This window comes from Neurospora crassa, linkage group V, assembly GCF_000182925.2.
Source record: "Neurospora crassa OR74A linkage group V, whole genome shotgun sequence".
NCBI classification, from domain to species: domain Eukaryota; kingdom Fungi; phylum Ascomycota; class Sordariomycetes; order Sordariales; family Sordariaceae; genus Neurospora; species Neurospora crassa.
In genome coordinates this window covers 2,245,408-2,272,282 of record NC_026505.1, presented here as the reverse complement: position 1 = coordinate 2,272,282, position 26,875 = coordinate 2,245,408, and the positions used below count along the sequence as shown (strand labels likewise).

General features: G+C 51.9%; 9 protein-coding genes across 12 annotated transcripts; 4 read left to right on the top strand and 5 right to left on the bottom strand.

Annotated features, from left to right (window-relative positions):
• Positions 1-2,408: 2,408 nt before the first annotated feature.
• NCU03742 lies at positions 2,409-5,607 on the bottom strand. 3 transcript variants are annotated; one of them, XM_011396274.1, is made up of 7 exons: positions 5,349-5,607; positions 5,209-5,283; positions 4,399-5,020; positions 4,049-4,207; positions 3,823-3,884; positions 3,551-3,718; positions 2,652-3,102 (listed from the first exon to the last, which is right to left on the bottom strand). In XM_011396274.1, the coding sequence occupies exons 2-7, from the start codon at positions 5,256-5,258 to the stop codon at positions 2,880-2,882; spliced, it is 1,284 nt and encodes a 427-aa protein (XP_011394576.1). In that variant the 5' UTR covers positions 5,259-5,283; positions 5,349-5,607; the 3' UTR covers positions 2,652-2,879. The 3 variants fall into 3 exon arrangements, with proteins under 3 accessions (XP_011394574.1, XP_011394576.1, XP_011394575.1); XM_011396272.1 differs by lacking the exon at positions 5,349-5,607 and having other exon boundaries at positions 2,409-3,102; positions 5,209-5,342; XM_011396273.1 differs by lacking the exons at positions 5,209-5,283; positions 5,349-5,607 and having other exon boundaries at positions 2,681-3,102; positions 4,399-5,104.
• Positions 5,608-6,664: 1,057 nt separating this feature from the next.
• NCU03741 (NAD kinase/ATP NAD kinase) lies at positions 6,665-9,805 on the top strand. The gene is made up of 3 exons (XM_956424.2): positions 6,665-7,366; positions 7,538-8,864; positions 8,928-9,805. The coding sequence occupies exons 1-3, from the start codon at positions 7,289-7,291 to the stop codon at positions 9,359-9,361; spliced, it is 1,839 nt and encodes a 612-aa protein (XP_961517.1). The 5' UTR covers positions 6,665-7,288; the 3' UTR covers positions 9,362-9,805.
• Positions 9,666-12,981, bottom strand: NCU03740 (hypothetical protein). Its single transcript, XM_956423.3, has one exon. It carries the CDS (start codon positions 12,715-12,717, stop codon positions 9,892-9,894), a length of 2,826 nt encoding a protein of 941 aa, XP_961516.3. The 5' UTR covers positions 12,718-12,981; the 3' UTR covers positions 9,666-9,891.
• Positions 12,982-13,110: 129 nt separating this feature from the next.
• Positions 13,111-13,985, top strand: NCU16966. Of its 2 annotated transcripts, XM_011396522.1 has the most exons (3): positions 13,111-13,379; positions 13,445-13,547; positions 13,616-13,985. In XM_011396522.1, the coding sequence occupies exons 1-3, from the start codon at positions 13,329-13,331 to the stop codon at positions 13,693-13,695; spliced, it is 234 nt and encodes a 77-aa protein (XP_011394824.1). In that variant the 5' UTR covers positions 13,111-13,328; the 3' UTR covers positions 13,696-13,985. The 2 variants fall into 2 exon arrangements, with proteins under 2 accessions (XP_011394824.1, XP_011394823.1); XM_011396521.1 differs by having other exon boundaries at positions 13,235-13,547.
• erp38 (ERP38 protein) lies at positions 13,740-15,532 on the bottom strand. The gene is made up of 2 exons (XM_956422.3): positions 14,703-15,532; positions 13,740-14,621 (listed from the first exon to the last, which is right to left on the bottom strand). The coding sequence occupies exons 1-2, from the start codon at positions 15,214-15,216 to the stop codon at positions 14,026-14,028; spliced, it is 1,110 nt and encodes a 369-aa protein (XP_961515.1). The 5' UTR covers positions 15,217-15,532; the 3' UTR covers positions 13,740-14,025.
• A 437-nt stretch (positions 15,533-15,969) lies between these two features.
• NCU03738 (40S ribosomal protein S29) lies at positions 15,970-17,315 on the top strand. Its single transcript, XM_956421.3, has 3 exons — positions 15,970-16,156; positions 16,441-16,540; positions 16,761-17,315. The coding sequence occupies exons 1-3, from the start codon at positions 16,095-16,097 to the stop codon at positions 16,767-16,769; spliced, it is 171 nt and encodes a 56-aa protein (XP_961514.1). The 5' UTR covers positions 15,970-16,094; the 3' UTR covers positions 16,770-17,315.
• Positions 17,316-17,494: 179 nt separating this feature from the next.
• Positions 17,495-19,443, bottom strand: NCU03737 (elongation factor Tu). Its single transcript, XM_956420.2, has 2 exons — positions 19,103-19,443; positions 17,495-19,032 (listed from the first exon to the last, which is right to left on the bottom strand). Exons 1-2 carry the CDS (start codon positions 19,280-19,282, stop codon positions 17,899-17,901), a joined length of 1,314 nt encoding a protein of 437 aa, XP_961513.1. The 5' UTR covers positions 19,283-19,443; the 3' UTR covers positions 17,495-17,898.
• Positions 19,444-21,262: 1,819 nt separating this feature from the next.
• Positions 21,263-23,427, top strand: NCU03736 (hypothetical protein). The gene is made up of 5 exons (XM_956419.3): positions 21,263-21,870; positions 21,954-22,246; positions 22,335-22,617; positions 22,697-22,807; positions 22,878-23,427. Exons 1-5 carry the CDS (start codon positions 21,777-21,779, stop codon positions 23,111-23,113), a joined length of 1,017 nt encoding a protein of 338 aa, XP_961512.3. The 5' UTR covers positions 21,263-21,776; the 3' UTR covers positions 23,114-23,427.
• NCU03735 (hypothetical protein) lies at positions 23,418-26,004 on the bottom strand. Its single transcript, XM_956418.2, has 2 exons — positions 24,657-26,004; positions 23,418-24,552 (listed from the first exon to the last, which is right to left on the bottom strand). The coding sequence occupies exons 1-2, from the start codon at positions 25,124-25,126 to the stop codon at positions 24,102-24,104; spliced, it is 921 nt and encodes a 306-aa protein (XP_961511.1). The 5' UTR covers positions 25,127-26,004; the 3' UTR covers positions 23,418-24,101.
• Between the last annotated feature and the right edge of the window lie 871 nt (positions 26,005-26,875).

The following is a 26,875-nucleotide window of genomic DNA, read 5'->3' as shown; positions in this document are numbered from 1 at the left end:
CAACCTTGTTGCCTTAGACCAGATACGTACTGCCCAAATTAAAACGTGATGCAACAGATCTGCCTAGGGCATGCCAGCGTTGTTCGGGGCTCACCTTTGGAGAGTGTCTGACGATGTCAAGGCAGGCAATAGCCGAGTTGATTGTCGCAGCCTCATATCTTCCCCTTCGAGGTACTTTCTCTAACAGCTTCACAGTTGATAAGGGCATATCTGGTTGTTACAGGACAGTAGAGATTGACTGTTAGGCACTTACTAGGCGCACTGGGTTCCGATCCGTGGTCTTCATGCAAGTTGCTGGCCATGACCAGAGAGGCACGGAGCAGCGGGCTAACGAAATCCCTTCCAGCCGTTGTAGACGAACCACAACTTACTGCTTGTTTTGGGGTACCACTGGCGCTTCGCTAAAACCCCCAGATTCCCAGACTACTCTAAAATGGCAGAACGGGTAGACGAGATGCTGGGGTGCTATAAATGTACAGCACGCTACGCTACCTTTTGTTGGGGGTGGTAGTGGCAGATATCTTCCACGATCCCTCGGTTCACTCACCGCTTCTTTAGGTCTTGGTTTATAGGTAGAGGTACGTTACCACGATTCAAGCCACTTTTGTATGAACTTGGCATATTTCTCTTCATTCGGCAGCTTTCTCCCCTTCCCGCCAGCTTTCACACCCACCACACACACAACCGGTAGGTTCCTCTTTTCGGCCCATCCGAATTAGGATATGGTATGCATAAGATACCACCCCATACAGTGCCAAGGTGAGGCCAAGCTCTCAAGGCTACCATTCCATACTGTATGCGGCGCCTCATGGTTCGGCTCAACGACTCCCTGTGAGCGATTCCCTAAATGGAAAGATTCTTGTGTTGAGACCACTGGACGTACCAGGAAATAAAAGATACAATTTGTACGACCAATAGGTTTCTTTGTATGCACATTGAACTGCATACATTACTACTGTGTACAACACGTAGGCGCAACCTCATTCGTTTCCCAGTGGGTTCATTCCTTTTTTCTCCGATTCGGTAGTCAGCCCTACCGCCTGTCCAACCCACGGGGGGAGGCCAAAGCCCACACACAGGGAGGCCATGCCCATGGGGGGGTGCGGGTGAGGCCAAACAGAAGCCCACGGGGAGACATTCCGTCAAAGGGTCAGACAAAAGTCAAACAGCATACATTTCATCGTGGGATTGGGTAGGATGGATTGATGGGGGGGAAGGGTGGGAAACCCAAACTCCAAGCCACCGAGCCACCGAGCCATTCCATTCTGAAGCGCGTCCAATCACAATGGCCCGAGACCTATATGTGTACTGTATGGTACCGCATACTCTTATTGCAACAGATATCGGACGGCCGTTGCCGTTCTCGTTGACGTCGCCTCCTAGCCAGCCAACAGCAGCAGCATCCTTCGTACAACCTTGTCCTAATCTAGAAAGCAAAGCAAGTACCTTTCTACGCAGTAATGAGCAACGCAACATGGTAAGATGGCGTGAAGAAAAGAAAAGAAGAGTAGAGTACTATGCATGAAGACGATCCCAAATATTGAATCCAACATCGTGAACCTGGATGGTTGGGACCTCTCAAGATGTCAAAAAAAGAAAAGGCATTAGCTACCCTTACCTACGATGTCTCATTATGGTCTCTTCGCCGGTATTATCAGTCTCCTCGCTATCCATAGGATAGATTCCTCCACCCACTTACGTACCTCGTCAGTTTACGTACGGGCTACATATGTAGTATAATTTCATGTTATGGAATCACAGAGTCCATGTCCATTAACCACCTTACACATTACCTACAGTACATTTATCACAAAAGAAACCGAAGCTGAACTCGCGCCTCAAGTACATTCAAAGCATACGTAGTTTCCTATATAGTTTGCTTACCTTACATCCTGACACATGAATGTTGCCATGTTCCCATTCGGAATGCCCACCCACCCTACGCCTATGTACTCTACGGAGGGCCGGAATCTGACCCTAGTTCAGACAACAAGAGGAGACAAACAACAAGCCTTCCCTTTACGACGGTGTATCCCCATCGCCGGAAAGTACCTTCGTACTTACGTAGGTACCTACTCCCAAGTCCGAACTAAAAGCTCCTACCAAGTCTCGCTAGGGAGTTAGTTGTCCCTCTCTCATTGTACCTGCTTTGATCTAAACGTAATCTCCTCTTTCTGAGCCAGAATCAACCTGACACAGAGTCACCCCGTTTTGAGTCACCAAGAATGGGGACCGCCGCATGCAGGTACTTACTTACCTACAAATCTACCTAACTATTCTAGGGTACCTGTACCACATCGATTCATTATCACGTGGACTTCGTTACAAGATTAAAGAATGAGACAACAACAACAACTACTACTACAACACGTCTTCTTTGTACCTCCCTCGTTTTCAATATACAACAAGCCGACCACGGTTACGACGACGTACAAGTCACCTCTCCTTTCATCTGGTCACAGGATTCTCTCTCTTGACGACGCTCTCTCTCTCTTCACGGCCTGGCGTCTCTTTAGGGCCTAGACGTAGTCAGTGTATGAAGCGTTAGTAGTCAGGTTTCAACTATACAGTTCCACGTTCATTTCCCATCATTCTCAAACCAAGCGCAAGCTGGTCAGGACTATCTCTACACATGAGGACTCGGGAACTGCCCATCATCATCATCACAAGCAGAGCGGAACCAGCCCATAGTGATTGATTTCCCCTCTGCCGCTGTCCATCGGCTTTGTCGAACATGAGGTAGGCCACTATCGCTGGCTAGGGTGAACTTATCAGCCCAGCTCTGAAACCATCCAAAATATCGTCAATGTCTTGCTTGCCAACGGAATTCCAAGTGTGCAAATTAGGTACACAACCAACGTCACCGCATCCTGTGACGGTCACCATCCCTTAACAATCCCGTTGAATCCCTCCATCTGAACCTTCTGGGTAGCCAGTCTCACGGCAAAGGCCAAAAGCTTCTTTTTCTCCTTTTGACTCGTGGACTGGATCCAGGATCGGTCTTTGGTTGCAGTTGCGGTTGCGGTTGCGGTTGCACTCGGCGAGGCCATCAACAAACCGTACATTATGCCGGCTATGAAAGTATCTCCTGCGCCGATTGTACTGTGATCGGGTGATGGGTTGACTTTGTTAGCCGTGTTTATGTCATTCGCTTTTTGGCTACCGCGTATACTGGTCGTGTTTCTTCCCACTTGGCTTCTTCTACTTGTTCGTTTTTGGATTGTGTAGCACCTTTGTAGCTTGATACCCGGCAGAGACGGAAGGAAACAAATGTACAAGGAAAATCCTATATGCGGAGTTGTTGGCGGTTTCGGACCGTTCGGTCTTTATTCAACACCGACAAGTTTCTTTTTCTCAGATGTCTTGTCTTATCTCCCTTTCGTGAACCTTTTTAAATTGCAGTGACGGGTACAGATGTGTGCTGCTTGTGGCAGGTACTCACTCTGTTCTTTCAGGGCCCAATTCAGGTTCAAGGTAGAAAGGAGCAGAGAGAAGAAATGAACAAAACATCCCATCTCGATCAAACAAAAGAATGAGAGACGGGACTTACTCAACTACGGTGATTATCTGGGTCTCGAATACCTCTGCTGTAGAACAGTGCAGATAGTCTGGTTCTGCTACTTCTGCTGTTTGCTCATTGTTGCCACCGCCGGTGCCGGCGGGTGAAGGGAAGAGAGCACCAGCCCCTTGACATCCCCATGTGCACAGCATCAGAGAACTATAGCGCGGTATTGAGAGTGTTTGTTAGAACGGCGCCAGCCCTTTGCCTCTGCCCGATACTTATCGGACTTTGGATTTGTGCTCTTGGGCAGCGAAACTTACGCTTTCTTGCAATTCGGCAGCTCGCCTCTCAGACAAGCTTCCGGGTTGGTGTATCCTCGGCTCTACACAACCGGAGGTACAAGACCAGGCTTTAGTATCATGGACGAGGACGAGAAGATCACCCTGGGCGCAATCTAGGCTCAAGTGCTGTAGCATGTCACACGCCACGCAGGCTCACGTTGGTCTCCATGAGTGGATGGAGTGACACGGAAATAATATGACTTACCTCTGCCCAACTCTTGGAGTAAAACACCACGTCAGATTCCGCGGCCAGCTCAGCAAGGCCCTCCCGGCCTGGCTTTTCTACCTCGACGCTGATGGTGCTTCCTGGTAGGACCTGGCGTAGGTAGCGGATGCACTGCAGTGTTGTCTCTGGAATTCGACCCTTTAGACGCGGTCCGTCTGTGTGTTAATATAAGGAAAACCCTGAGCAGACATGCGGCAAGACAAACGAAAGCGACAGCTTCATGAGGAGACATATAGCACTTGTTATACGGGAGAGTAAGGAGCAGGACGGAAAGCATGTAGGCTCTGTCCTGCGAGCAGCATGTGTATAACGGAGATGGCTGAGCCTACCTCAAAGTGCCACCAGCAATCCTCACCAATGAAACCCCTAGAGCTTGCATCGACATTGTGGTCATGCTGGAGGGAAACGAAACCATCCGCGATCTTCATAAACTCGTCCGTTGTCATCTCTGGAAGATCATTGTAGTTCACAATGGTCCGGCTGCCTGTCGCGCCACTGCGGATAATGTAACTACTGGCTGCTTCATCGTGCCCCTTGCGATACAGACAGTGACTAAAGTCAACACTGGTAGCGGTAGCCGAAGCGGCGCTGGTCACAGACTCGAACAGAGACTCAGAGTCGTAAGATGGAGACGGCTGAGGAGCAGGAGGAGTTGCAAAGGATGACAGGATTTTGCGAATGGCGGGAGACCCAACATCGGGCAGGATAGAAACCAAGTGTAATTTCAGCTGCTGCTGCTGTTGTTGTTGTTGTTCTTGTGACGGTGGCGGTGTAACGGCAACAACACCAGCGGCGCTGTCTGGTTGGTTTTGAGTTGATGAAAAACCCAGGCCACCTCCTGAGAGGAGTAGCTGCTGGAGAACCTCGGCTGTGTTGGGACAATTGCCCCCGCGTCTCACCTGCAAGGCCGTTGCGCGTAGCTTGGAGTCTTCATCGGGAAACTGGGGAACACTACAGGCAAGCCGTGGTATTATCTCAAGTGTGAGCACAGAACTAAATGAGTATAACATCCAGATTCCGATCCTGGTCATGCCAATTACAGCTACAGCTCTGACCAGCAGCAACAAACCGGCAGCTATAGAGGCAAAGTACAGGTAATGGAAGCTATGTAGGATGTCGGACAAGATGGAGAGACTCACGTCAGAATAGTGTCCAAATAGCACGCCCCCACTAGGATGAGGTGCTTCATTGTCTCTGTTTCTCCCGTCCCTGGACTTGTTGTTGGCTTGAGATGAGCAACTGTGTCAAAGTAAGGGGATTTGGTATGTCTGAGGCGTACCGACCAGAGGTACTGTTTGAGGTAATGGTACTATGGATGGGCGCCAACTTTGGAGGCGGCCGGCTGCCTGGCCTTCCTTACTAAGTTGTATGTTTTGATAAGTCAAAAAGGAACTTGGGGGGGATGGCTTGGTTGGGTTTCGTGTCTTTCGTCCGTAACCCGCCCAGCGTGGATAGTTTGACAGCCACCAAGACAGTCGGAAATGACAAGCCATAGACGGGTTCAGTTCTTGTGAACGAAGTTGGCTCAGGAAGATGGTGAGGACAGGCTGAGGAACAACATAGGCAATGACTAGGTACCTCTAGAGGTACCTAGCACTTGCCCCTGGAGTGACTTCCACTTTCCATCCAGTGGTGGGGCACCGTAGTGTTGGGTAGAGGTACCTCTAGGTAGGCATGGACTGGACAATCGCAACTTCTGTCTCCGAGTGGCTCGGGGGTGTGTGATGCCCTGTGCAGCGTGGGTGGATTTCCTCCTTCCTTCCTTCCTTCCATTATTTCCACCTGTTGATTGATTGACGGCTGGAAGAGTGGCAGATCGTTTCTCAACCTCAACAAGCTGATGCAGCTCATAGGCAGGTTGGGAAGGCCTCTTCGTGTTCCGTCGTGTCGATTGATGTGACATCGGTTGGAGAGAATCGCCCGCGTTCCGGGATACCACGCTAGTAGTATGTAAGCAACATGTCTCGAGCCTGTATCCCACCACGGACTTGGTTGGTTTGCATGAAAATTGAGGCCATTATCAGAGTTGTTCTAAAGGAGGGTCGGGGCCTCGGTGAGGAATAGGCAGTGGTTGGTTGCTTTCCACGGTAGCTTCAGACGTGGTTCGTGTTTATCAACACAGAGCATTGGGTAGGTATTCTAACTGCATGAGGTCTGTCTGTCCGTCATGAACCTGGCCGATGTTTTGCCTGGTGTTGTTACTGTTTAGTATGTGATGCTCGTGCGAGGCGACCTGGCCCCATGGGATTACTGCAACAGGCATAACTAATTATCGGGGCAGATCCAGTTTCCCCTCCAAGCGAATCTCTAGCATAACCCCTCCAAGCGAATCTCTAGCATAACCCCTCCACAGCCGTGTGATTGTTTTGACTGTCGGCCAAAAATACAACCTGTCACACAGTTTACTCGGTTCGCCGAATTGATGCCGAGTACAGATTGATGTACTATACTGTAGATCAATCCCATGCTTCGCACATTCCCTTTGGATTAGTTTGGCGATCAAGTCCAGACAGCTGTCCTGCGCACGCTGTGGTGAAATCTTATTTCCCGTTACAGCTGCCACAGCCGATGACGTATTGCCGGTTCTTACAAGTAGACATCACCACTTACCCCGCCTTACCACTGTGATGACAGCCCTTGACTTGGCTGACTCAGGACGGACGCTCGTCTTTTTTTTTCATTCTTTTTTTTCTTATGTTCCACAGATTGGATGGCAAGAAGGAGGGAGCACCATGATCAGTGGGAGAAAGTAACTTGTAGCAACATCGTGACTCGAGTTCCCGTCTTTCCAGTGCATCGATGATGCCCACACAGCCCGCCACCACAACTACCTCTTTGCGCGGCACAACGACAGGCCGAACCTGTAGCATTTTCCATTCCCGTCCATAGCATCCATTGATTGCGACCCAGTCCTACAAGTGCAAGTATCGTCACCCACAACATTGTCCGTTGGCCAGCCCGCGGTGGATGATCGACCAGTTACAATCTGCATGCTGGAGCCACGGAGCCACTCAACCAAGCTCTTCCGAAAGTACTCTAACTACCTGCTGCGCCAAAGTACCTCGAGGCACCCACCCGTACGCACCTACACAGTAGTCTTGATTGACGTCGAACGATACCTCTATCGAGTGGAAAGGACCGACCTGACCCCGAGAGCGAGCATAGCGAGCGGAAGGAGGCAGGATAATCAGAGCAACGGAGCTTTCATGATTGAGGATAATGGCTCCGGATCGCGAAAGGAAGCCTGAGAATGATGACCATTCCAGTTCAAGTGAAGAGGACCAGGATGCGCTTGAGGTAGGGAACCCAATGCACTCCAGACCCCGCGTCCATCCATGCCGAGCATGACCGAAAAGCACAGCCTTATGCTCCCCCTTCATCCCCTTGGATTCTCGTACTCCTCTTCTGCCTGCTTCCCAGTTACCTAGTAGCGCACCAGCTGAATTATGGCCCATTTGCCCACCATAGGTCTCGTTCGATCCATCTAGTCCCTATCGGCGCAAGAGCTCTCTAGTAAACAGCGATGCCCGTGTTCCTCTTCACCTCCGGCGATCACAGCCGGCCAGAACGGAATGCCTTGTCCACCAGTTTCTCGACGCCCAGCGACGACCCCCTAGACGGCAAAATACCCTAGATGGACAGGTTGATGGCACTGCCAGTACGAGTACAAACTCTATCGAGACCCGAAGCCCCATCACAAGGGGCTTGACCGACATTGCCCGCGATGCCGTCCAAGTTAGTCGTGAAAATAGCCAGGACCAGGTGCTCGACCCAAAAGGCTTCTCGAGCACTGTCGGTAACATTGCCGCCAATGTGCGTGCCCGGGAGTGCTCGATGACCAATGCCAACTCGAGCGACACTAGCGATGCTGGTCAGGTTGATGAGAAGGAATGGAAAAGTGAGATCGTAAAAGCACCAAACACAGACCCAGAGGAAAAGTACAGCAGGCTCCTCACCAAGAAGCAATTGAGTGAAATGGCATGGGGAGTCCGGGAGCTGAGTCGGCGATTGAGCAGCGTGCGCTTGAAGTTCAAGATCAAGACCATCTTCGTGCTCACCAAGCCGTATGACCAGGAACTAATCCCCAAGACACGCGCCTTGATCCGGTGGTTACTGGATAAGGAACGCGACGTGCGCTATACTGTCTACATTGACAAGGCTTTGCGTTGCAACAAAAAGCTTGATGCACCCGGCTTGATCGAAGAGATCCGCAAGGATTACGTTGGGTCTGGCGAGATCTCAGAGGAAGCCGGCAATGACATATCTGAGCGTCTACGCTATTGGGACGAGGAATTGTGTCGTGCCAGGCCGCAGACGGCCGACTTTGTCATCACACTCGGCGGTGATGGAACCGTACTATTTGCGAGTTGGTTATTCCAGCGCATCGTTCCACCTGTTCTGAGCTTTTCTCTGGGGAGCCTAGGGTTTTTGACCAAGTTTGACTTTGATCACTATCACGAGACCTTGACAGCCGCCTTCACAGAAGGTGTCAACGTGGCTTTGAGGCTAAGGTTCGAAGGAACCGTCATGCGAAGTCAGACGAACAAAAGGAAACTCGTTGAGGGGGACTCTGACAAAAAAATGGTCTCAAACAAAACAGACAAAGAACAGGGCGGCACAGATGGTCCTGATTGCCAGGACGAGAATGATCCAAGCGAAGAGAAAGAGGAAGGAGAAAAACGAGATCTCGTAGAAGACCTTATCGGCGAGGAAAAGGATGATGAACGAACCCATCGACCAGACGGCACATGGTGCGTGCTCAACGAGGTGGTGGTGGATAGAGGACCCAATCCAAGTAAGTCGTCATTTTTCCACCTCACCCACATCAGGGATCATATAACTGATCTGTGTCTTCAAGCAATGTCATACATCGAAATCTTCGGCGATGATGAGCACTTCACCTCCGTCAACGCCGATGGTATCTGCGTTTCCACTCCCACCGGCTCAACCGCCTACAACCTCGCCGCTGGCGGCTCTCTCTGTCACCCCGAAAACCCCGTCATGCTCGTAACCGCTATGTGCGCGCACACGCTCTCCTTCCGGCCCATCATCCTACCCGACACCATCGTACTTCGCATTGGCGTGCCCTACGATGCCCGGACCGGCTCTTGGGCGAGTTTCGATGGCCGCGAGCGTATCGAACTTAGACCGGGCGACTACGTGACCATCAGCGCGAGCAGGTACCCGTTTGCCAGCGTTCAGCCACAGGGGAGGAGGAGTGAAGAATGGATCAAGAGTATCAATGCGAAGCTTGGTTGGAATACTAGGCAGAAGCAGAAAAGCTTTACGTAGAGTACTCTTGACCTGTCTTTTCGACGGTAGGGACGGGATCACGCTTGTTTGCTATGTATACCTCATTCGTCTTGTGGTATATTACAAGCTAGCATTCTGTCGGGAAAAAGCAAATTGTAACTCAGCGAACTGTACCTAGCGAGTGGCTTCCTTCTTCGGCGTCGTCAAGAACATAAAAAGATGAAATAAAGAAAATTGCTGGAGCTTGAAAACCGTGCTTACAGCTGTTCCAGAAGCTACACACAGTGTTTTAGGATGGCCTCCTACCATTCACGAATTTGTTGAGAGTAATGCTCTGTAATAAGGTTCTCAAATCAAACGCTGCTGATGGGCCATGCCTTTGCGCTGACCTTATTCATGTTCTATATGTATTGTTGTCAGATAATCTATAACGCTTTCCAACTTTGAACCTTTCCACAATGGTACTGTACATATATCATCACACTGCAGTCTACCCATAGACTATACCCGTTAACTAATACTTTCCCCGATGTTTTCCTAACAAACACCCGAGCTCACTAGTACACAGCTTACAAGGGCGGCAACTCCTCTCTACAAATCGGACACTGTAACCGATACTTCATCCACCCTTCCAAGCAATTCGTATGGAAAATATGTCTACACGGCGTAACCATGTAGGCCTTTCTCGCAAACACGCCCGTGATGCCCGACGCCGCTGAATCCGAGGAGCCACCGCTGCCCTTGTTATTGTTAAATACAGGCACCTCCAACAACTCGCGACAAATGGCGCAGTCGACAGATCGCATGGTGACGCCTTTTTGTTTTTCCCTTTCTTTTTCTTTTTCTCGTTCACGATTTCTTGTGCCTCCTGCACTATCGGTAGCAGCAGCAGCAGCAGCAGCAGCGGCACTACCTTCGCCTGTCTCAGCAGCAGCAGCAGGACCACCCAAAGAAACCACACTCCATGCCCTTCCCCTCACCCTTTCCTCAGTCGGCGACGACGACGATGACGACGACGACAATCCAGTCCCTGTCCTCGCCAGACCGATAGGTAACGAAACACCTTCTAGATCATCATCTCTCAAAACAGGATGATAATCCCACGCCTCCCTCACCCACCCCTTGGGCACTCCAAACCTCGGCCCAAGTATACTTTGAGCACATATCACCCAAAGCTGGATCCACACCCACGCCACCAAGACCAAAAACGCAAACGGGTCCGGGTCAGCTAGCAGGACGTTATCTTCCCTTAAGAAAAAGTACGCAAACGGCAAGAGACGTAAGAGGGATTGGCCGATCATGAACCGCCAGGAAAACGCCTGCCGGGAATTACGTTGTGCGTTGCGGATGATTTGGGGCGTCCAGAGGCTGAGGTAGAGGAAGGAGAGGGTGTTCACGTAGAAGGAGCGGATGTGCGAGGGCCAGGAGGTGGCGACGGCTGAGATGAAGAGGAGGAACAGGCCGGCGAGGACGAAGCGGCCGGTGATAGTGCTGAAGGGGGTTGGTGGGCGCGGTTCGTTTGTGGGTGCTGGTAGACCGGGTTGTCGAGCGGTGGCGGGGAGGGGGAGGGCGGAGGCGCCGGAGAGGAGGTTGTTCAGTTGTTCGGCTTCGTCGATGTCGCCGTCTGAGGGGACGATGATGGGTTGGCGAGGTTGAGAGGGAGGAGGAGGAGGAGCTGGCTGTGTTGTGGGTGGCTCAGGTTGAGTGGTTGGCGGCGGTGTTGTTGATGCTGCTGATGATGATGAGGCATTACGATTCGCAGCAGCAGCAGCAGCAGCAGCAGCAGCAGCTTGTTCTCTTTCCCGCTCACGAATCCTCCTCTCCGGTTCTTGAATCTTCCAGACTTCAGACAAAAAGGCGCCTTCAATGAACATGGATATGAAGGCCGCAAACGTGACGAGCAAGCAGGGTAGCAGTGTTATTGTCGCGTTGAGACTCCAAGCACAAGCAGTAACAAAGATCATGCCATCGGCAAAAAGCATGGCGCCTATTGTCCAGAAGCTGACCCGCCCGGTAGTGGACGGCGTATTTGACAGCTTCATCTGTTCCTTGAAGAGCCAAATCTGACCCAGCATGACAGCAGCAAACGCAATCAACCATTCCTTGGCCGTGTAGGTGAACATGGCCTCCTTCATGCCGACAAGATGCTCTCCGTCGACCGAAGGAAACTCGGGCGGGCCCTTGGACTCCAGGAAAAACGAGCAGTCGGGAGACCATGCCACCATGGACGCACGCAGATCGGGAATCCTACCAATGGGCGCTCCTGTGGGATGGCGCAACTCGCGCTCAAGCTCCTCGATGTAGGATTCGAGCAGCTGGGGAGATTCGTACTGACGAGAAAGCTCTAGCGGTTGCAATTGGAGGTACATGACATATTCGCATTGTGCAGGGAAGCTGTCGTCGTCCTCCATCCTCGAGCCCCAGGGGTTGCCTGGGAAGCCATATTTGCTCTTCTTCCTGGCTTGAATGATTTTACCCAGCGTCTCATTCAGCAAATGCTGGCCGGTATGGAAGAAATTGGGGCCTGGCGCCAGATGGGGAAGGCCGAAAATGCCGTCAAACTTCTCGCTGCTGGTGGTCAAGAGAATAGCGCCTTGCCGTGGCCAGTGAACACCATGAAGTAACAAGCTCCAGCTGCTAGCCTCGCTTGCGTCATCCTGGATCGTAGCCACGGCTTGAATCTCCCTCGCCAGATTTGCACCCCTTGAAGTTTTGCCCTCGACCTTCTCTTCGTAAACCCCATCCCCTTCATCTTCGTCTATGCGCAACTCAATCTTGCCATGGTCACCGGTGATGTTTCTACCCCATTCACCAAGGCTACTAGGCCAAGTCGCCCCTGGCGCAATGGCACTGAGGTTATATTCCGCGGCTTGTCTGACAACGGTTCCCGGTCGTCGTACCCAAGTGCCATGCAGAGTGCCCGTAGCATTCTTCCATGTGCCACTCACCATACTGGGCTCCCAGCTATCATCGTCCAGCGGGCCAACGGTGGCGGCTGAGGGGAAAGCGTTCCGACTCCATTCGCGACAGCGGTTTCTGAACCGACCGAGGTCTTCCCACGCATACCCCTTCCCATCAAGTTGGCTAAACCCCGTAATGTTCAGAAACTGAGGGCCCTGTTCATGCTTATCGCCGTTCCCCTTTCCAATCTCGCCAGCTGGTCCGTCGGTTTCGGAAGGAGGCCGCGGCGAGGTCGACGACGGCGCATCAGGAGCGAAATCACCCCATCGTGTGGTGTTTAGGACATCGAGGGCACCCTGGAAACGAGCTTCTCGTGCGTGGGCGATTTCAGGCGGCGTCAGACTGGCGGGATCGCTACTGTCCGGGGAGAAGAATATCCATAGAAGGATGAGGACTATCAGTAGAGCTCTGACATCTGAGTTTTGAGAAGGCATTGCGGAACGTTGTCGCGCCTTGTCATCTTTCCATGTCCCCTGGAAGTTGGTGACTTTGTCGTCTGATTATCAAGACCTTGAAAGTTAGATGTAGAGGAGGCTCAAGGGAGCATCGTTGGGTGACGATGATGTTTCGTATGCAATGACTTCAGTTGAATTGTAATATCTGGTATAATGTAATTATCATTGCACGCCACGTCACGACAAAAAATTGTTGTTCTTTGGTTGCGGAGGAATGGGGAAGCTCGGCCGCGGTGGTGATGGAGGCGACCGATGACAGCTCCAGGCAGGGTATTGTTAGTGCATACCTCTAGTGCACTTGCTGAACCCCGCTGATTTACAGTAAAGGGACAGTGCGTCCAGTCGCATGCTTCTACCGGCACCCTGAACCTTCCGCGACCCGGGCATCCAGGCGGACGGGAATGTGATGGAAGTGGAAATCATCCGCTGCCCTCAAGGTGCTCATCCCTTTTCCAACATCAACACCCAAAGTCTACGTCAACTGTTAAATTGCTTTCACAAACCCATCTGTCAAACACTGTGGAGAAGCTTTGATTCATTCGATCAGTGTTTGTTTAAGAAACTACGGAATTATTCCAGAACAAGTCACAATGTCTGAAAACGGCGAGGCCAACACCAGCACGAGCCCAACAGCGACCAACGCAAGTCGGACACTGTCTCCGAATCTTTATCACGATAGTTCACTCTTGCTGACTACATCTTCTAGTCGGCGGATGACGCCCGTCAAGAGCTCTCTGTTCAGCTTGAAGACCTTCTAAATACACTCTCGAACAAGTTCGCCGGTGTCTCCAGCGAGATCTTCGCCAAGAGTAAGAGTTTAGATGCTGATTACAAGCTGAAGTCTGTGAAGTCCGTGAATGCTAACATGTTGGGTCAGTGGACGAGATGTCGAGGCGTCTAGATAATTTGGAATCTCAAATAATGGCCGGAAAAGAGAAGCCAAACGGGCCAGCCTGATTTTGTTTCGTCGTGCAAGTAAACAACCCACGTGCGAAAAGGAGTCGGGTTCAGCGAGAGTCATGTGTGGGCTAAGACATTTTAGGATGATGGAGTTTGGGTCTTATACATAGCAGGCGTGTAAACTAATATTTACGCGGGTACAGCAGTTAACGTACAGTATGCCATGATTATGTTGATCAGCTAAGACATGTCTCTCCTTCACTGTCACTTCCGCAACGAGTTGGCGAAACATGCGTTAGGACCAAACATTCATTTATTCAGAATTGGATCTATTATTACAAGCAGCCAGCTACAACTTCAAGGGGTGCTGAGCGATTAGCTGTGCATTTAGAGCTCCTCCTTAGCCTCCTCAGCCGCCTTCTCAACAAACTTGCGGAGAACATTGACCTTGACGGTAAGCTCATCAACCTTGGCCGGGGCAAGGCCACCCTTCTTGAGGATGCCCTCCAGACGGGCAAACTCCTTAGTGGCATAGCCCTCGCTCTTGCTAAGCTTGTCGAGGACGCGGAGGTAGTAGTCGGCGTACTTGAGCTCGGCAGAGTTCTTCAGGCTCTTGACGGCCTCCTTAGCCTCCTCAGCAACCTCAGCCAGGGAGGCGCCGCCGGTGTACTTGGCAACAATCTCATCGAGGGCAGCAATGGTACCAGCAACGGTATCAAGGCCACCACCGGGGGTACGGTGGGTACCGGCCTTCTCGTTCAGGAATTTGACGAGATCAGCCTCGGAGCGGCCGCCGTTGTAGTCTTCGGGGGTAGTGCTTCCCTTGGGGAAGAACTTGATCGTGGGGAAACCGGAAACGCCATACTCGGCGGCGGACTTTTTGCCGGTAGGCGCATCGGCATCAACCTTGGCAATGGTGATCTCCGGGTCGCTGGCGAAGGTAGCGGCGAGCTTCTCCCAGGTAGGAGCGAGGTTCTTGCAGTCTGGGAGTTTATTAGTTCTAATCATTTTCGGTCGAAGATAGAAAGTAACAAAACAAAAAAAAGGGTTTGGAGGTTACGTACGGCCGCACCAGGGAGCAGTGAAAGCAACCAGGACGTTCTTGTCGCCGCCAATGGCGCCCTTGATGGTGGCATCGTTAAGGATGTTAACGAGGCTTGGAGCAGAACCCTTCTTCCTGGCCTTGACGCCGGTCTTCTCGGCAATGAAGTTAGACAGGCTGTCCAAATCACGTCCGCCCTTGTAGTCTACCGGCTGCTCGCTCTTGCCATCAAAGAACTTGAGTGTGGGGAAGCCCTGGACACCAAAACGCTTGCCCAGCGCTCTCTCAGCATCGGCGTCGACCTTGGCGATCTGGACCTTGTCCTTCGCGTACTCCAGAGCGGTAGCAAGCTCCTCGTAGACGGGGGCGAGGTTCTTGCAGTGACCGCACCAGGGCGCAAAGAACTCGACGAGGGTTGGCTTGCCGGACTTGAGGACGACATCGTCGAAGTTGGAGGGGATAAGGTCGAGGACGGCAGACTTGGCCGCCACGGCAGCAGCCAAGCTGGCTACCACCAAGCTCTTAAGAAGGACCATGGTGTGTGAAGAAGCGTGTGGATGAAGCTGATTATCGCAAACGCTCTAAAGGTTGTCTTGGAGAAGAAGGGAAGAGAAGACCAACAGGCACGAGATGTTGGTGGCAAAGGGACCTCAAGATGATGGGCAAGGTATCCTAAATTGGCAAAGCTCCAGATGGACTGTTTGAAATCAGATGTGACCTTCTCGGGGACCTAAGATGCCACTTTGCGCTTTGCTGGCACCTCGATAATTCCAGGTTGTCCGCCGGTCAGCAACGGACCACTGGTCGAACCATTGGGATCCTTGCCAGTTGGTCGTGTCAGCGCTCTTGAGCTTCCCCAAAATCCCCTGAAATCCGTCATCCGAGTCGATGGAGCCCCGCATGCTGCGTGCGGTCATTGGTGGGGCCTTCAAGTTCGTTGAAGCTCAAGTTGAGTCTGCTGTAGCCGCACTGTGTCTCCTAAAACAGTGCGCGAACGCGATAAGATAGGTAGAAGAGAACTATTGTTATCGATAAGACTTTTAGGCTGGGTGCCAGTACCAGCCACACATGGAGGTGGCCCTGCTGCGCCACTGAATTGTTCTTTCCTCTGCCTGGAGACGGACTGCACACTGCACCAGCCACACTCAGCTGCCACGCAACCGACTTGAACTGTGCACTGCGTGCGTGCCAAGCCCGAAGTGCACAAGCCCTGGCGGCAGTGGACGAGGGCCAGTTGCTGCCGGACCGGACCTGCGAAACCGCCCACAGAAAAATCTCGCCCCATATTTGGCAGCCCTCTTGCGAAAAAAACCACCTCCCCTCCCCCCCCAGCCCGACAGACCAAGTCATCGTCAACCCGCCGCCCGCACGACAACGATTTTCTCGCTGCGACAGCAAAACCCCGAAAATCAAGATGTCTCACGAATCCGTCTGGAACTCCCGCCCCCGCACCTACGGCAAGGGCTCCCGCTCTTGGTAAGGATTATTGTCCAGCAACACCAATTATCCACAATCCACAATCTACACATACATCACAGCTGAGCAAGAGATGGGAATATGGCATGGTACTTTGCTGTTTGGGGCAAGATCAATGCTAGGGCGATGTGGCTTTTTGAGGAAAATTTGAAAGAGGAGGAGAGTTCAGAAAACCAAGTCAAGAATGCGAAAATCACGGAGGAGGAAAATGCGGCTTCACCACTCAAGTTTGACGAAAACTGAAGTTCAAGTTGCTAACCGGGCGTTTCTTCAACGTTGTTTAGCCGTGTCTGCACCCACTCTGCCGGTCTCATCCGCAAGTACGGCCTCAACATCTGCCGTCAGTGCTTCCGTGAGAAGGCCAACGACATTGGCTTCACCAAGGTAAGAAGAGAAAACATTACGGTGGAGACGGGCGGAACTGCGCACGCGACTGGAAACAGTGGAAAATCCGCGGTGCCACAAACGAGAGAAGGGCACATCTTGCGGGAAAAGGAGAACCTCTACGGCCAAGGAGTTACAAACACTGTTCCCAGTCGCGTGAAGCAAGGGCTATGGGAAAAGAAACAAGACGCATGGCTAACTCGCTTGTCTTTTCTTGTAGCACCGCTAAATCCCCCCTTTCTTGACATGATGGGAGGTTTTGGTAGGGGACGATGATGAGGGGAGGACACAAAGGGTCACAGCATCATCACAGTCGAGTTCCAAATCGTTTCGTCATCTACGGGAAATGCAAAAAATGTCCAGCCAAAGCAATTTGTCTCGTTCGCGCGCGACGTGTGTCCCTATATCGTTAGACGGCATGCCGACGACGGAAATCTCGACAAAGATGGATTAGGGAACAACGACAACGAAAAAATGGGGGTTCAGCCTTGATCCATGACAAACTACAACCCGAGACGACACGACGACACTTGACGAAAACGAACAAAGTAGCAATGCTTTTGTTCATCATCACATCCCTTGGAGTTTTTGCTTGCTTTGCTTGGTTTTCTTTCGGGATTCGGGTTTTTGGGGCCTGCGGAGTCAACACAAGCAAAAGAGGAACAGGGCGGCGGACTGAGGAACAGCAGAGGTTAGACTCTGTCTGTTTCCCTCCCATCGAGCGATCAATAGACCGGCGTGATTCTTTGGTCAACCAGCATTCTGTCTCGTTCTCGTCTCCCTCTTCAGCCGTGATCTGTGACTTTCGTATGATTTGCGTCTAGTGTCGGTGAACAACTTGTGCGAACCTTGATGACCAATGGTGGTGGACTTGAGCATAGCAAGCGCTTGTCCATTGAATCCATGTGCTGCTCGGCTCACAAGTCTCAACAAGCACATATCCTATCTTAACTTGGTCAACCACAAGACGGCATGAACATTCGCTTAGTACGTTCTAGCTTCTATCATTGCTTTTTTGAACCATCTATATCACAAGCTTAACAAGACAATAAGAGAAGAATATGAGGGGAGAGATCATCACTAGGACCCAAAACATTCTTTGTACAAAATACATAAAAAAAAAGGCATTTCAGATCCATAAACATTCATTGCTTTACATCGTACACTGTAGGTATATTTCTCTTTGAACTCCTGACGGCAAACCCGCTTCTTTTGGCGGCTCGCGGTCCCTTTTTCCTTGCATATGTGCGTGTGTGTGTTTTACTACCTTACCGGGGCTCGTCTAGGCTCGGCTCGGCGTGATATATCATTACATAGCTTTTTACAACCTCAACATCTCACAGTGAGTAGTTGATAGCTTATTCCATGATGCGGGTAATGATACCAGTGGCGACGGTGCGGCCACCCTCACGGACGGTGATACGCTGACCGGCCTCGACGGCAATAGGGTGGCAGAGAGTGGCAACCAACTCGCAGTTGTCACCGGGCTGGACGATCTTGGAGTCGGCATCCTCGGTACCCTCAGGGAAGGTGAGCGAGACAGACTCGTCGGCGGAGCGGATGAACATCTGGGGGCGGTAGTTGGCCTGGAAGCCGGTGTGGCGGCCACCTTCCTCCTTGGAGAGGACGTAGAGGGAGACGAGGAACTTGGTGTGGGCCTTGACGGAGCCAGGGGCGACAACGACCATGCCGCGCTTGATGTCCTCACGGCGGATACCACGGAGGAGGAGACCGGAGTTGTCACCGGCGCGGGACTCCTCGCAGGACTTCTTGAAGGTCTCGATATCGGTGACCTTGGTCTTGATGATCTCGGTACCCTTGCCGACAATCTCAACATCCTGGTCGCGCTTGAGGGTACCACGCTCGACACGGCCAGAGGCGACGGTACCACGGCCGGCGATGGAGAAGACATCCTCAACGGACATGAGGAAGGGCTTGTCGAGGTCACGCTCGGGGGTGGGGATCCAGTCGTCGACGGCCTGCATGAGGGCATCGATCTTCTCAACACCGATTTCGGGGCGCTTGCCCTCGAGGGCGCAGAGGGCGGAACCCATGATGACGGGGGTCTCATCACCGTCGAAGCCGTAGCTGGAGAGGAGCTCACGCATCTCCATCTCGACGAGCTCCAACATCTCGGGGTCGTCAATGGCATCGACCTTGTTGACGAAGACGACAATGCGCTGGATACCGACCTGACGGGCGAGGAGCAAGTGCTCACGGGTCTGGGGCATCTGACCATCGGAAGCGGCGACGACAATGATGGCGCCATCCATGGAGGCGGCACCAGTGATCATGTTCTTGATGTAATCGGCGTGACCCGGGCAGTCGACGTGGGAGTAGTGGCGGTTGTCGGTCGAGTACTCGATGTGGGCAGTGGAGATGGTGATACCACGCTTGCGCTCCTCGGGGGCCTTGTCAATGGAGCCATAGTCGAGGAAGCTGGCGAGGCCCTTGTCGGCCTGGCGCTTGGTGATGGCGGCAGAGAGGGTGGTCTACGCGGTGGAGGAGATATGTACGTCAGTCCTCGAGGTCTCTTTGTAGGGAATCTATTTCTATATGTACCTTGCCGTGATCGACGTGACCAATGGTACCAATGTTGACGTGAGGCTTGGTACGCTGGAAGACGGAGGCGTAGGAGCGGTTGAAGTTGAGCATGGGAGACTTCATGGTCATGAGGGGGTTGGTGCTGGCACCGGCCCGGGCCGCCCTCATGAAGGGGGCGATCGTCCTGAGAATCGACATGGTGACTGAGGGTATCCGCAAAAACACACACAAGGAATGAGCGGAGGAGTTGAAAGGAGAGCGAGCCAACAAGACCTCAGACGATACGAGGAGTGCTGGACGGGAAACCTTCGACCTGGGGAAAATATTTGGCTCGATCCAAAATTTTGGACATGTCGCGCATGGGCCCACTGCCATGCCAAGACCTACTTTTCCCTATCGTGCGGGACATTTTTGGCGCGCACAAAGTGCACTGCGAACCGTGCACGCTGCCTCTCTGCCGAAGATCGAGATGGGGTGAACGGTTTCCCGTTCCAGTCCGAAATTCAAGCTCGAGAACCAGACCACCAGTTCATCCAGCAGAGCGGCTCATGTTTGTCTCCATTCACAGCTTCAAATGTTTACCGACGTTCTCTCATGCTACGGCACTCTCACCTGCTGCAACTATCATAGGCTTTGCGGCGTTATATGTTCCTATCTTTAATTCACTGCATCGAGCACCCTCACGTTTTTTGTTTTTGTTTTTTTTTCACTCATCTACAGGACCTCAGGTGGCTGCGCATCTTTACGGATTGGCGATAGCATCAAAGTGGAGAGTGGAGACACTCTGTACTGACACGGCGGATACTGTACAGCTTCCCCAGCCTCAACCGACGCTATGGTCCCTTTCAGCAAACTTCATGCCTTCCGTCTTGGTTTCCTAATGTTTCCCCAGAGCCCGTTCACAAAAGATGCCTAAGTAGGATATCACATCACGGCTATCCCTCAAACGTTCTTCCAGAGCGCAAAGAGCCGAGCGTCTTGGGAAATGTCTGACAAGAGTCTGGAAAACATAAATAACCCTGATCAGACACTTGGGCACTCGCCGCATCATGGCCACCAGTCAAATACGTTCGAGCACTTCTACCATCCGTATGGCGAAGCTGATGAAAGTTGCCCCTCATATATGTTTATCTGGATCCGTGCGGTTGAGATGATTACCTTGGACAAGGAGCCAAAGTTGAAGAAACACGAGCAACTAATCCAAAAAAGTGTTGGTCATTGCTTGGGTCTGGTAGTTGCGAGATCTCGAGGGTCACGGCTTCTATGGCCAACTGATATCGTAACGCGACATGGGGCCATCTTGTCTGAGCTCTACACGAAGGGAATGGAATAGCTTTGCACGGCTCAGCTCCTATGACCTCTCACTCGAACCCAGCAGACATCAGAGAAAGCTGCGACCGTATACTTTCTTGATAGGAAAGACCATACGGAACAGTCACCTCTTGATCGGAGTCGAGATGGTGTCTCTTTGTCCCGTATGAGAGTACCCCATCTGATTGAGTGTTTAAATCCGCTCAAGCTGGCGACTCAGACGCAGGTCTTCAAGACGATACGGTGACTCTCATATCGACGGCCAATTTGATCTGCTCCTCGCCAGTGTCAGTCAATCAGATTCGAGCCCGCAATGTCGTGTCCAAGATGTGCTTCCCTTGCAGGAGCTACGATGCCTCCTTTGGTACACCAGCTCATTGTGGTTGATGTTTTATCTTGCCGCCTATTTTGTGACAGAGAGCCTCGGCCGGTGTTGATTGTCAGGGGCACGAGCTTAATTCTGTTACAGATCTCAGGTAGCATCGCGACCCCTGCCCCCAGGTTTCTCTACGCTTCAAATGCTCGGATCTCCTGAACAAGCCTTTGACCCCAGTGGCTCGGTAAAGCTTCTTCAACAGTTTCCGTGCTTGGCACGAGGTTTGATCGTGACGAAGCGAGGGTTATCACTGATTCCGGGGTCAGTAGCATCGCTAGGAGCCTGCACTCCGTGGTCTAGATGCTGCAAAACGCCTAGAACCTTATCTTCGAGCATCTCCATGCCGCTCGGAACTTCTTGGCAGGTCTCACATGTGGCAGACCCTGTCGCTATACCGAGCTAAACCATTATACTATCCTCCGCCACTGCATCGTCTTGGTATCTTCATTCCCCTGAGACTTTCCTCACCTTGCCTTTCTTGTCGGTCATTCCCCTCCACGAACGCACAGAGTCAGCTGCCCTTATACCCTCCCCATGCCGGTGATTGTTACCCCCTTGCAGGAGCTTTTCAGCGTTCAGGATCCTACTCGCAGGCAGTTAGTTACCCTTTAGCTGTAGGTGATGAGTCTGACTTGGCGTTTCATAGAGCTGTATCGTACTCTCCTGTAACTCACGAAGCTAGCGCTTGTGGGTTAGGTTACGGCAGTGATGAGGTCAACATGGACAGTAGCTCGTTCTACTCCTTCGTCATTGTCGTAAGTTTATCTATAAAGATCACTTGTAGACACCTCCCCAGTTGCCTTTTCGTCTCCATCTCATATCCTACAGCGACAATCGGCCTTCCAGTTTCTTCTTTCACCAGGCACTTCACTCGGTATTTCCATTCTCATACGCTGGTCGTAGTCGCTGGTCGCATAATCTTTTTATACTCTTAATATTTTTTTTTTATTTTCTACCGAGTCCTAAGAGCAAGTCCCTGGTGGTCGTTGCTACAACTTTTTCAACATGGTCAACTACAACTTTCTCATGTTCGCCGGCCTGGCTGCCGCTCTTCCGCTTAATATCAACTTGGGGGCGTACTCCCCTGCCTTGGTAGTTGGTAAGTTACTTCTTTAGCACCCATCCTGGAGCACCAGACACTTGCTTCCCATGAAATACACAGTCGCTAACCCCCGGAAACAGGTGATGGTGAAATAAGCTTCGGAGGTAAACAGGACGTCTCAACACTGATGAATGCACTTGAAGGCGCTGCGGTTAACGCTGCCGCAGGTGCTGCTTCCAACGCCCCTGTGGCTTCCGCCCCCGCGGCCGGTGAAAAGAAAACAGTTCAAGCTGCCGCTGTTCCCGCTGCTGCTGCTGCTCCTACCATCGCGCCTACGTCACCGGCTGTCGTACCCACGACCCCCGGAGGCGCCAGCCCGGCGGCAGTCGACACCAGCAACGCTCCCAAGATTGACCCAACTCTTGCTCAACAAGTGAGTACCTTACTCTGCTACTACCCTGTATCGTTACAAAGAGTTCCCATAAGCTAATGATAAGCCGTCTTCGTCCTCTGTGGTAAAGGCCCAGTCCATCCAGGGCCTTCAAGGCATGGGCAAGAAGTCGATCGCCCCTCGCGCTGAGGAGCCGTTTGACGAGATGGACATGGATGAGGATGAGGATGACATCACGGATGATATCACGGATGCCACGGCCCTTCTGGACAAGAAGAAGAGAGATCTTGCCGGTTTCGACAGGGCGCTCAAGTTCTCCGAGGCTGCTTTGACCAAGGGCCCCAAGGTCCAGTTGGGCACTGGTGCTGAGGGCTCGGGTGTGGGCATTATTGTGGATAACAATGCCAGTACTCGTAAGTCCTGATCTTGTTCTGTTTTGGTTGTTGATGAGGTTACGCAGTTTGGGATACTTACCAAAAGTTCTTTGTGCAGGACCTGCTGCTGCCGCCGAAAAGAAGAAGAAGCGCGACACCGATGAAACTACCGCCCCTAGACGCAGGACAAAGGTCACGACTATGTATGTCCGGAGGGGTATTCCTGCTTGTAAGTTATCCACCGCATCCGCTTCCTTTGCGTCTTTCTGATTTTCAAAGCTCTAACATCTCTTCTCCAGCCCTCCAAAACAATGCCGAGCTCTCACCCCGTGAGGTCGCTCACTCCCACATTGCCAACGTACCCATCAAGTTCGCTAAGCGCGATACTGCCACTATCGCCACTGAAGCGAAGCGGAATACTATTGACGCCGTGAACATGAACGTTGATACTAGCAGTGAGGGTGTCACCATGACGTTTGTCGAGACGCTTGATGATGAGGAGGTGGAGGAGGAGGAGGAGGAGGAGCAGAGGTAGGCGGGAATGGAACTGGGATGAACACGAGAAAATGATTGAACAGGAAAATGGAAAGCCAAAACTCAGGATGGGTGGATGAGGAAAACGAACACGGGTACAAATGTGGAGTTGCGGACAGTCAGTTATGTATGTTTTCAGGCGTCGGTTGGTGGGTTGTATAGGTGCGGAGCGTTTGGTTGGTTGTCTCGTTCGTCAAGTAATAGGTTGAAGATACAACACTTATTTCGGGTGATCAAGAATGTGTACGTCTTTCCCGGTCTTCACACTGATGAGTCTGATTACGGGACAGATATGAGAAGTGGGTACCGAACGAAGACGATCAACGATGTCATGCAATGCGAAAAATAATAGATAAAAATTGAGAGAATAAGATACATAAACACGGCCAGCGAGGGTGGTAGTTTTGAGTCTTCATCAATTAATATTACGCAGGAGTATCTGAGTTTAGAATGTGTACAGTGTTGTACATTACAAAACCTGACCCATGCCATCATACCGTGTAGGTGTGTCTTTCCGTTCGGGGTATCTTGATTCCTATGGTTCCGTGTGTATGCGAATCCTCTTTATCTCAACCCTTCTTCGCCTTCTTCTTCTTCTTCTTCTTCAAATCAGTGTGACGTAAACTCTGATACATGACTTGGTATATATTCCATCAACGCCGGATCCGCACAGGATGGTGATCCAGCCCTGGCGAGACATGTTTCGATTATTTCCGCATTGGGAGAGCAGTCGTGAAGTTTGTTGTTGTCCGTCGGGTAGGTGGTTTGTTTCTTCCCCCGTCTGTTTCGTTTTTGTACCAGCCGTTGAGGTGCTTCCAATATACTCGGTCTGGCTCCCCTCTCAGTCGAAGTCGTGAGACTTGGTACTGCTGCAATTCATGTCCCTTTCCTCCATCAGGTTATCGTCTCAATGTATCCAGCCCATCTTCTTCAAACTGCCGCTATCTCCCAGCAGAAACCCTCATTACTCAAAAAGCAGTGCCCTTCCTTTATCTCCGGTCATAAACATGATCGCCCTTGTTGGGATACTGCCCCATAGCAATATCCTGCTGCTGCTGACCAAAGCTCATATCATACTTGTTGTAGTTGTTACCAGCATGAGGTGGGCTATACGCCGTGGTGCTGTGCTGCTGCTGGCCGACCGACGTCTCGTTGTACGGGTTATAGCTACCGTAAGCACCCGTGTTCCCGCCCACACGGGTCTGCTCCGTCGTGTAACTATCACGGACGTCCGAAGGGCTGGTGTGCTCAGGCAACTTGTTGTTCATCAGATCGGCGTCGGGGTGGCCGCTACCCTTGCCACGCAGGCTGGCGAAGAAACCCGGCTTGCGACCAGAGCCGGAGGTGTAGTCGTTGGCGGGCGAGGGGCCATAGCGCTTCTCCTTCTTGCGATGGCGGACGAGGACGACTTCCATGAAGGGGGAGAGGATAAAGACAACGCTAGAGAGAATCGGTCGTTAGCAATTTCGTTTTAGGTTTTTTCCCAGACAAAAGGAAATTGATGTTGCAATGTGCGAAGCACAAAGGAGAAATGAATAACTAACCATCCGATAATCGACACCGCCAAGCAAGCCGTCTCCATCTTGCAAGCATGGTGCAAGCTAGGAAGGACGGTGAAGCCGCCATGGCCGTTATCGACAACGTTGGTGTCAGCGTTTCCCTTGCCGTAAGGAGTGTCGACGATGCCGTCGCACGTGCTGGCGCCGTTCTTGTTGCGAATAGCGACGTAGATGAGGGCGCCAGCGCAGCAAACGTCAACCACCATCATGATGAAAGAGAAGAACGGCTGGCCGGGGATGCAGCATAGTAGCAAGATGGTGATCAGGGTGTATGCGGTGATACCGCCCGAGATACCCTCGACGGCGCGCAGGTGGACGTCAATGTCGAGGCCATGGTTGGCCATGGTGGCCAACCAGTAAGAGGTCAGGGCCAACACCGTGGCGGCACAGCCGAACTGGATGCCGCGGAGGAGGCCCTGCAGGCCCCGGAGAAAGAGGCCCGTCTTTGCGCCCATGATATGAGATGTGAAGTGTGTTTTCGGTTGACTGCTCGCTTCCGCTAGGTTTCACTCGATCGGGGAGGGGGCGGTAGGCGGGAGCCGGTCGTATTCGGGGATGAAGGTAGGTTATATGATTTGGTTTGTGTAAAAGTCGAAGATGCTGTTGAAGTAAGGTTTGGGAATGCTCCCTAGGTCGTCCTGTTTATTTCTCTGGGGTATCGCAATCTGCGGTGTGGGACCGTCCTTGGAACTGGTGGGTCGGTTCCTTTGGCGGTTGAAGAGAAGGCAGCTGGCCGGAAGGGATCAGGGGTCTCGTGGTGAAGCCAAGGAGGCTGGAGGCCACCGACTTGGAGGTCGGATGGATCTCACGAGTGGATGTTTGCAGGTGGCACTCTTTTCTGCAGCGGTGATTACCGTACCTTACGTGACCGGTGTAAAGAGAGAGAGAAGAAAAAAAAAGGGGGGGGAGGTTCGAAGTACAATTGACAAAAAGAAGAAGAAGAAGAAGACAACAGAAGAGGAAGAGAAAGAGCAAGACACCTTTTTCAATTATGAGAAATAAATGTAACGAACTTTCGTAGTCCATCGGCGTGTAAGCATGCGCATATTTCGTTGTCACATAATCTGGCTATTCACACTTTCTCTAACAGGACGATCGGCTGGACACTCCAAAAAGTACCCCGTCAGGTGGTAGGAAAAAAGGTCCGGACACTCGCTGGGTCTCGGTTGGTATGAGCGTGTTCGGACTTTTTCCTTCACACCACCTGCCAGTCTCGGCCAGACGCAAATTTCTGGAAGTGACTAGACAAAGAGCCTGTAAATCAAAGCTTCAAAAGCAGCACCAACGAGAGCTGATCTTTCTACAATTGGGAGGTAAAGGAAGTTGCCTGAAATCATGATCTAATGATAGATTAGAGTAGAGGTAGGTAAAGGTTCGTAACGTGAAGTGGTTACACGAGCCCGTGGACCCTGGGGCTTCTACGATGTTAGTCGCCCGAGCGAGCAACAAACACTTCCCAGTAGCAAACCCGATAGTGGACACATGACAGCTTTAGCCTTGCGAGAACAGCTATCCCGTGAGTCAATTGGGTTCTTTTCCTGCCAACTTTGCCATTCAGTCGTCAAAGCCACCATTTCGAAGCTGTAGAACACTTCTTTGCCCCTGAAAAAAAATCATGAGCTCGCTAATTTGACGGTGGACGGCCGATCACACCGTGGTTCCGCCCCGAACGCGCCGCTAAATGACGAGCTGTCGACTGCCGGCCGCAGATCAAGCTCTCCAAAAGTCCAATGAGTGGAGCTCTGCATGACATCAAGGTGTGGGTACGTTACAGCTCATTGTCCAATCATACGTCACGTCTCTTTAACTGGCCCGCTTCTTTGAGCGACGCCACTGTGGCAGGGTCGCTGTGCCGCACTCGTACACGCGGCGTCTTGCTTGGGTGCAGCAGTGATTTTCCAAGGGTTCCAACCCATCAAGTGAACAATCACATGGCATCCATCCGAAACCTTCCAACGTGCGGGAGCAAAAAGGCGGAACGAGTTGTGACACACACGTACATAGGCTTTGTTACGCTTCTATATCCCGTCTGTCCGTACAACCTGAATCTACCGACAATTTGCGGTGACCACAAGGGGCACTGTCACACCGTCAGTCTGGCTCAGTCAACGTTGAATTTCCGTCCATACCGTTGTCGGATTAGCTTCATCGGCACTGTCGGGATGGCGTCGAACGTTCTCCTGCCAAGAAACCAGGTACCATGC

Coding starts and splice junctions, on each gene's coding strand:
- NCU03742 (XM_011396273.1), bottom strand. CDS start 5,100: ATGACCAGGATCGGAATCTGGATGTTATACTCATTTAGTTCTGTGCTC. Junction 4,208..4,398: donor ATTGCTGGTGGCACTTTGAG/GTAGGCTCAGCC, acceptor CCGCGTCTAAAG/GGTCGAATTCCAGAGACAAC. Junction 3,103..3,550: donor CAGATAATCACCGTAGTTGA/GTAAGTCCCGTC, acceptor ACCCGATCACAG/TACAATCGGCGCAGGAGATA.
- NCU03741 (XM_956424.2), top strand. CDS start 7,289: ATGGCTCCGGATCGCGAAAGGAAGCCTGAGAATGATGACCATTCCAGT. Junction 7,367..7,537: donor AGGACCAGGATGCGCTTGAG/GTAGGGAACCCA, acceptor TGCCCACCATAG/GTCTCGTTCGATCCATCTAG. Junction 8,865..8,927: donor GGATAGAGGACCCAATCCAA/GTAAGTCGTCAT, acceptor TGTGTCTTCAAG/CAATGTCATACATCGAAATC.
- NCU03740 (XM_956423.3), bottom strand. CDS start 12,717: ATGCCTTCTCAAAACTCAGATGTCAGAGCTCTACTGATAGTCCTCATC.
- NCU16966 (XM_011396522.1), top strand. CDS start 13,329: ATGTCTGAAAACGGCGAGGCCAACACCAGCACGAGCCCAACAGCGACC. Junction 13,380..13,444: donor CGAGCCCAACAGCGACCAAC/GCAAGTCGGACA, acceptor TACATCTTCTAG/TCGGCGGATGACGCCCGTCA. Junction 13,548..13,615: donor CAGCGAGATCTTCGCCAAGA/GTAAGAGTTTAG, acceptor ATGTTGGGTCAG/TGGACGAGATGTCGAGGCGT.
- erp38 (XM_956422.3), bottom strand. CDS start 15,216: ATGGTCCTTCTTAAGAGCTTGGTGGTAGCCAGCTTGGCTGCTGCCGTG. Junction 14,622..14,702: donor CACTGCTCCCTGGTGCGGCC/GTACGTAACCTC, acceptor ATAAACTCCCAG/ACTGCAAGAACCTCGCTCCT.
- NCU03738 (XM_956421.3), top strand. CDS start 16,095: ATGTCTCACGAATCCGTCTGGAACTCCCGCCCCCGCACCTACGGCAAG. Junction 16,157..16,440: donor GGCAAGGGCTCCCGCTCTTG/GTAAGGATTATT, acceptor AACGTTGTTTAG/CCGTGTCTGCACCCACTCTG.
- NCU03737 (XM_956420.2), bottom strand. CDS start 19,282: ATGTCGATTCTCAGGACGATCGCCCCCTTCATGAGGGCGGCCCGGGCC. Junction 19,033..19,102: donor GTCACGTCGATCACGGCAAG/GTACATATAGAA, acceptor TCCACCGCGTAG/ACCACCCTCTCTGCCGCCAT.
- NCU03736 (XM_956419.3), top strand. CDS start 21,777: ATGGTCAACTACAACTTTCTCATGTTCGCCGGCCTGGCTGCCGCTCTT. Junction 21,871..21,953: donor CTCCCCTGCCTTGGTAGTTG/GTAAGTTACTTC, acceptor CCCCGGAAACAG/GTGATGGTGAAATAAGCTTC. Junction 22,618..22,696: donor GGATAACAATGCCAGTACTC/GTAAGTCCTGAT, acceptor TTCTTTGTGCAG/GACCTGCTGCTGCCGCCGAA.
- NCU03735 (XM_956418.2), bottom strand. CDS start 25,126: ATGGGCGCAAAGACGGGCCTCTTTCTCCGGGGCCTGCAGGGCCTCCTC. Junction 24,553..24,656: donor GCGGTGTCGATTATCGGATG/GTTAGTTATTCA, acceptor GATTCTCTCTAG/CGTTGTCTTTATCCTCTCCC.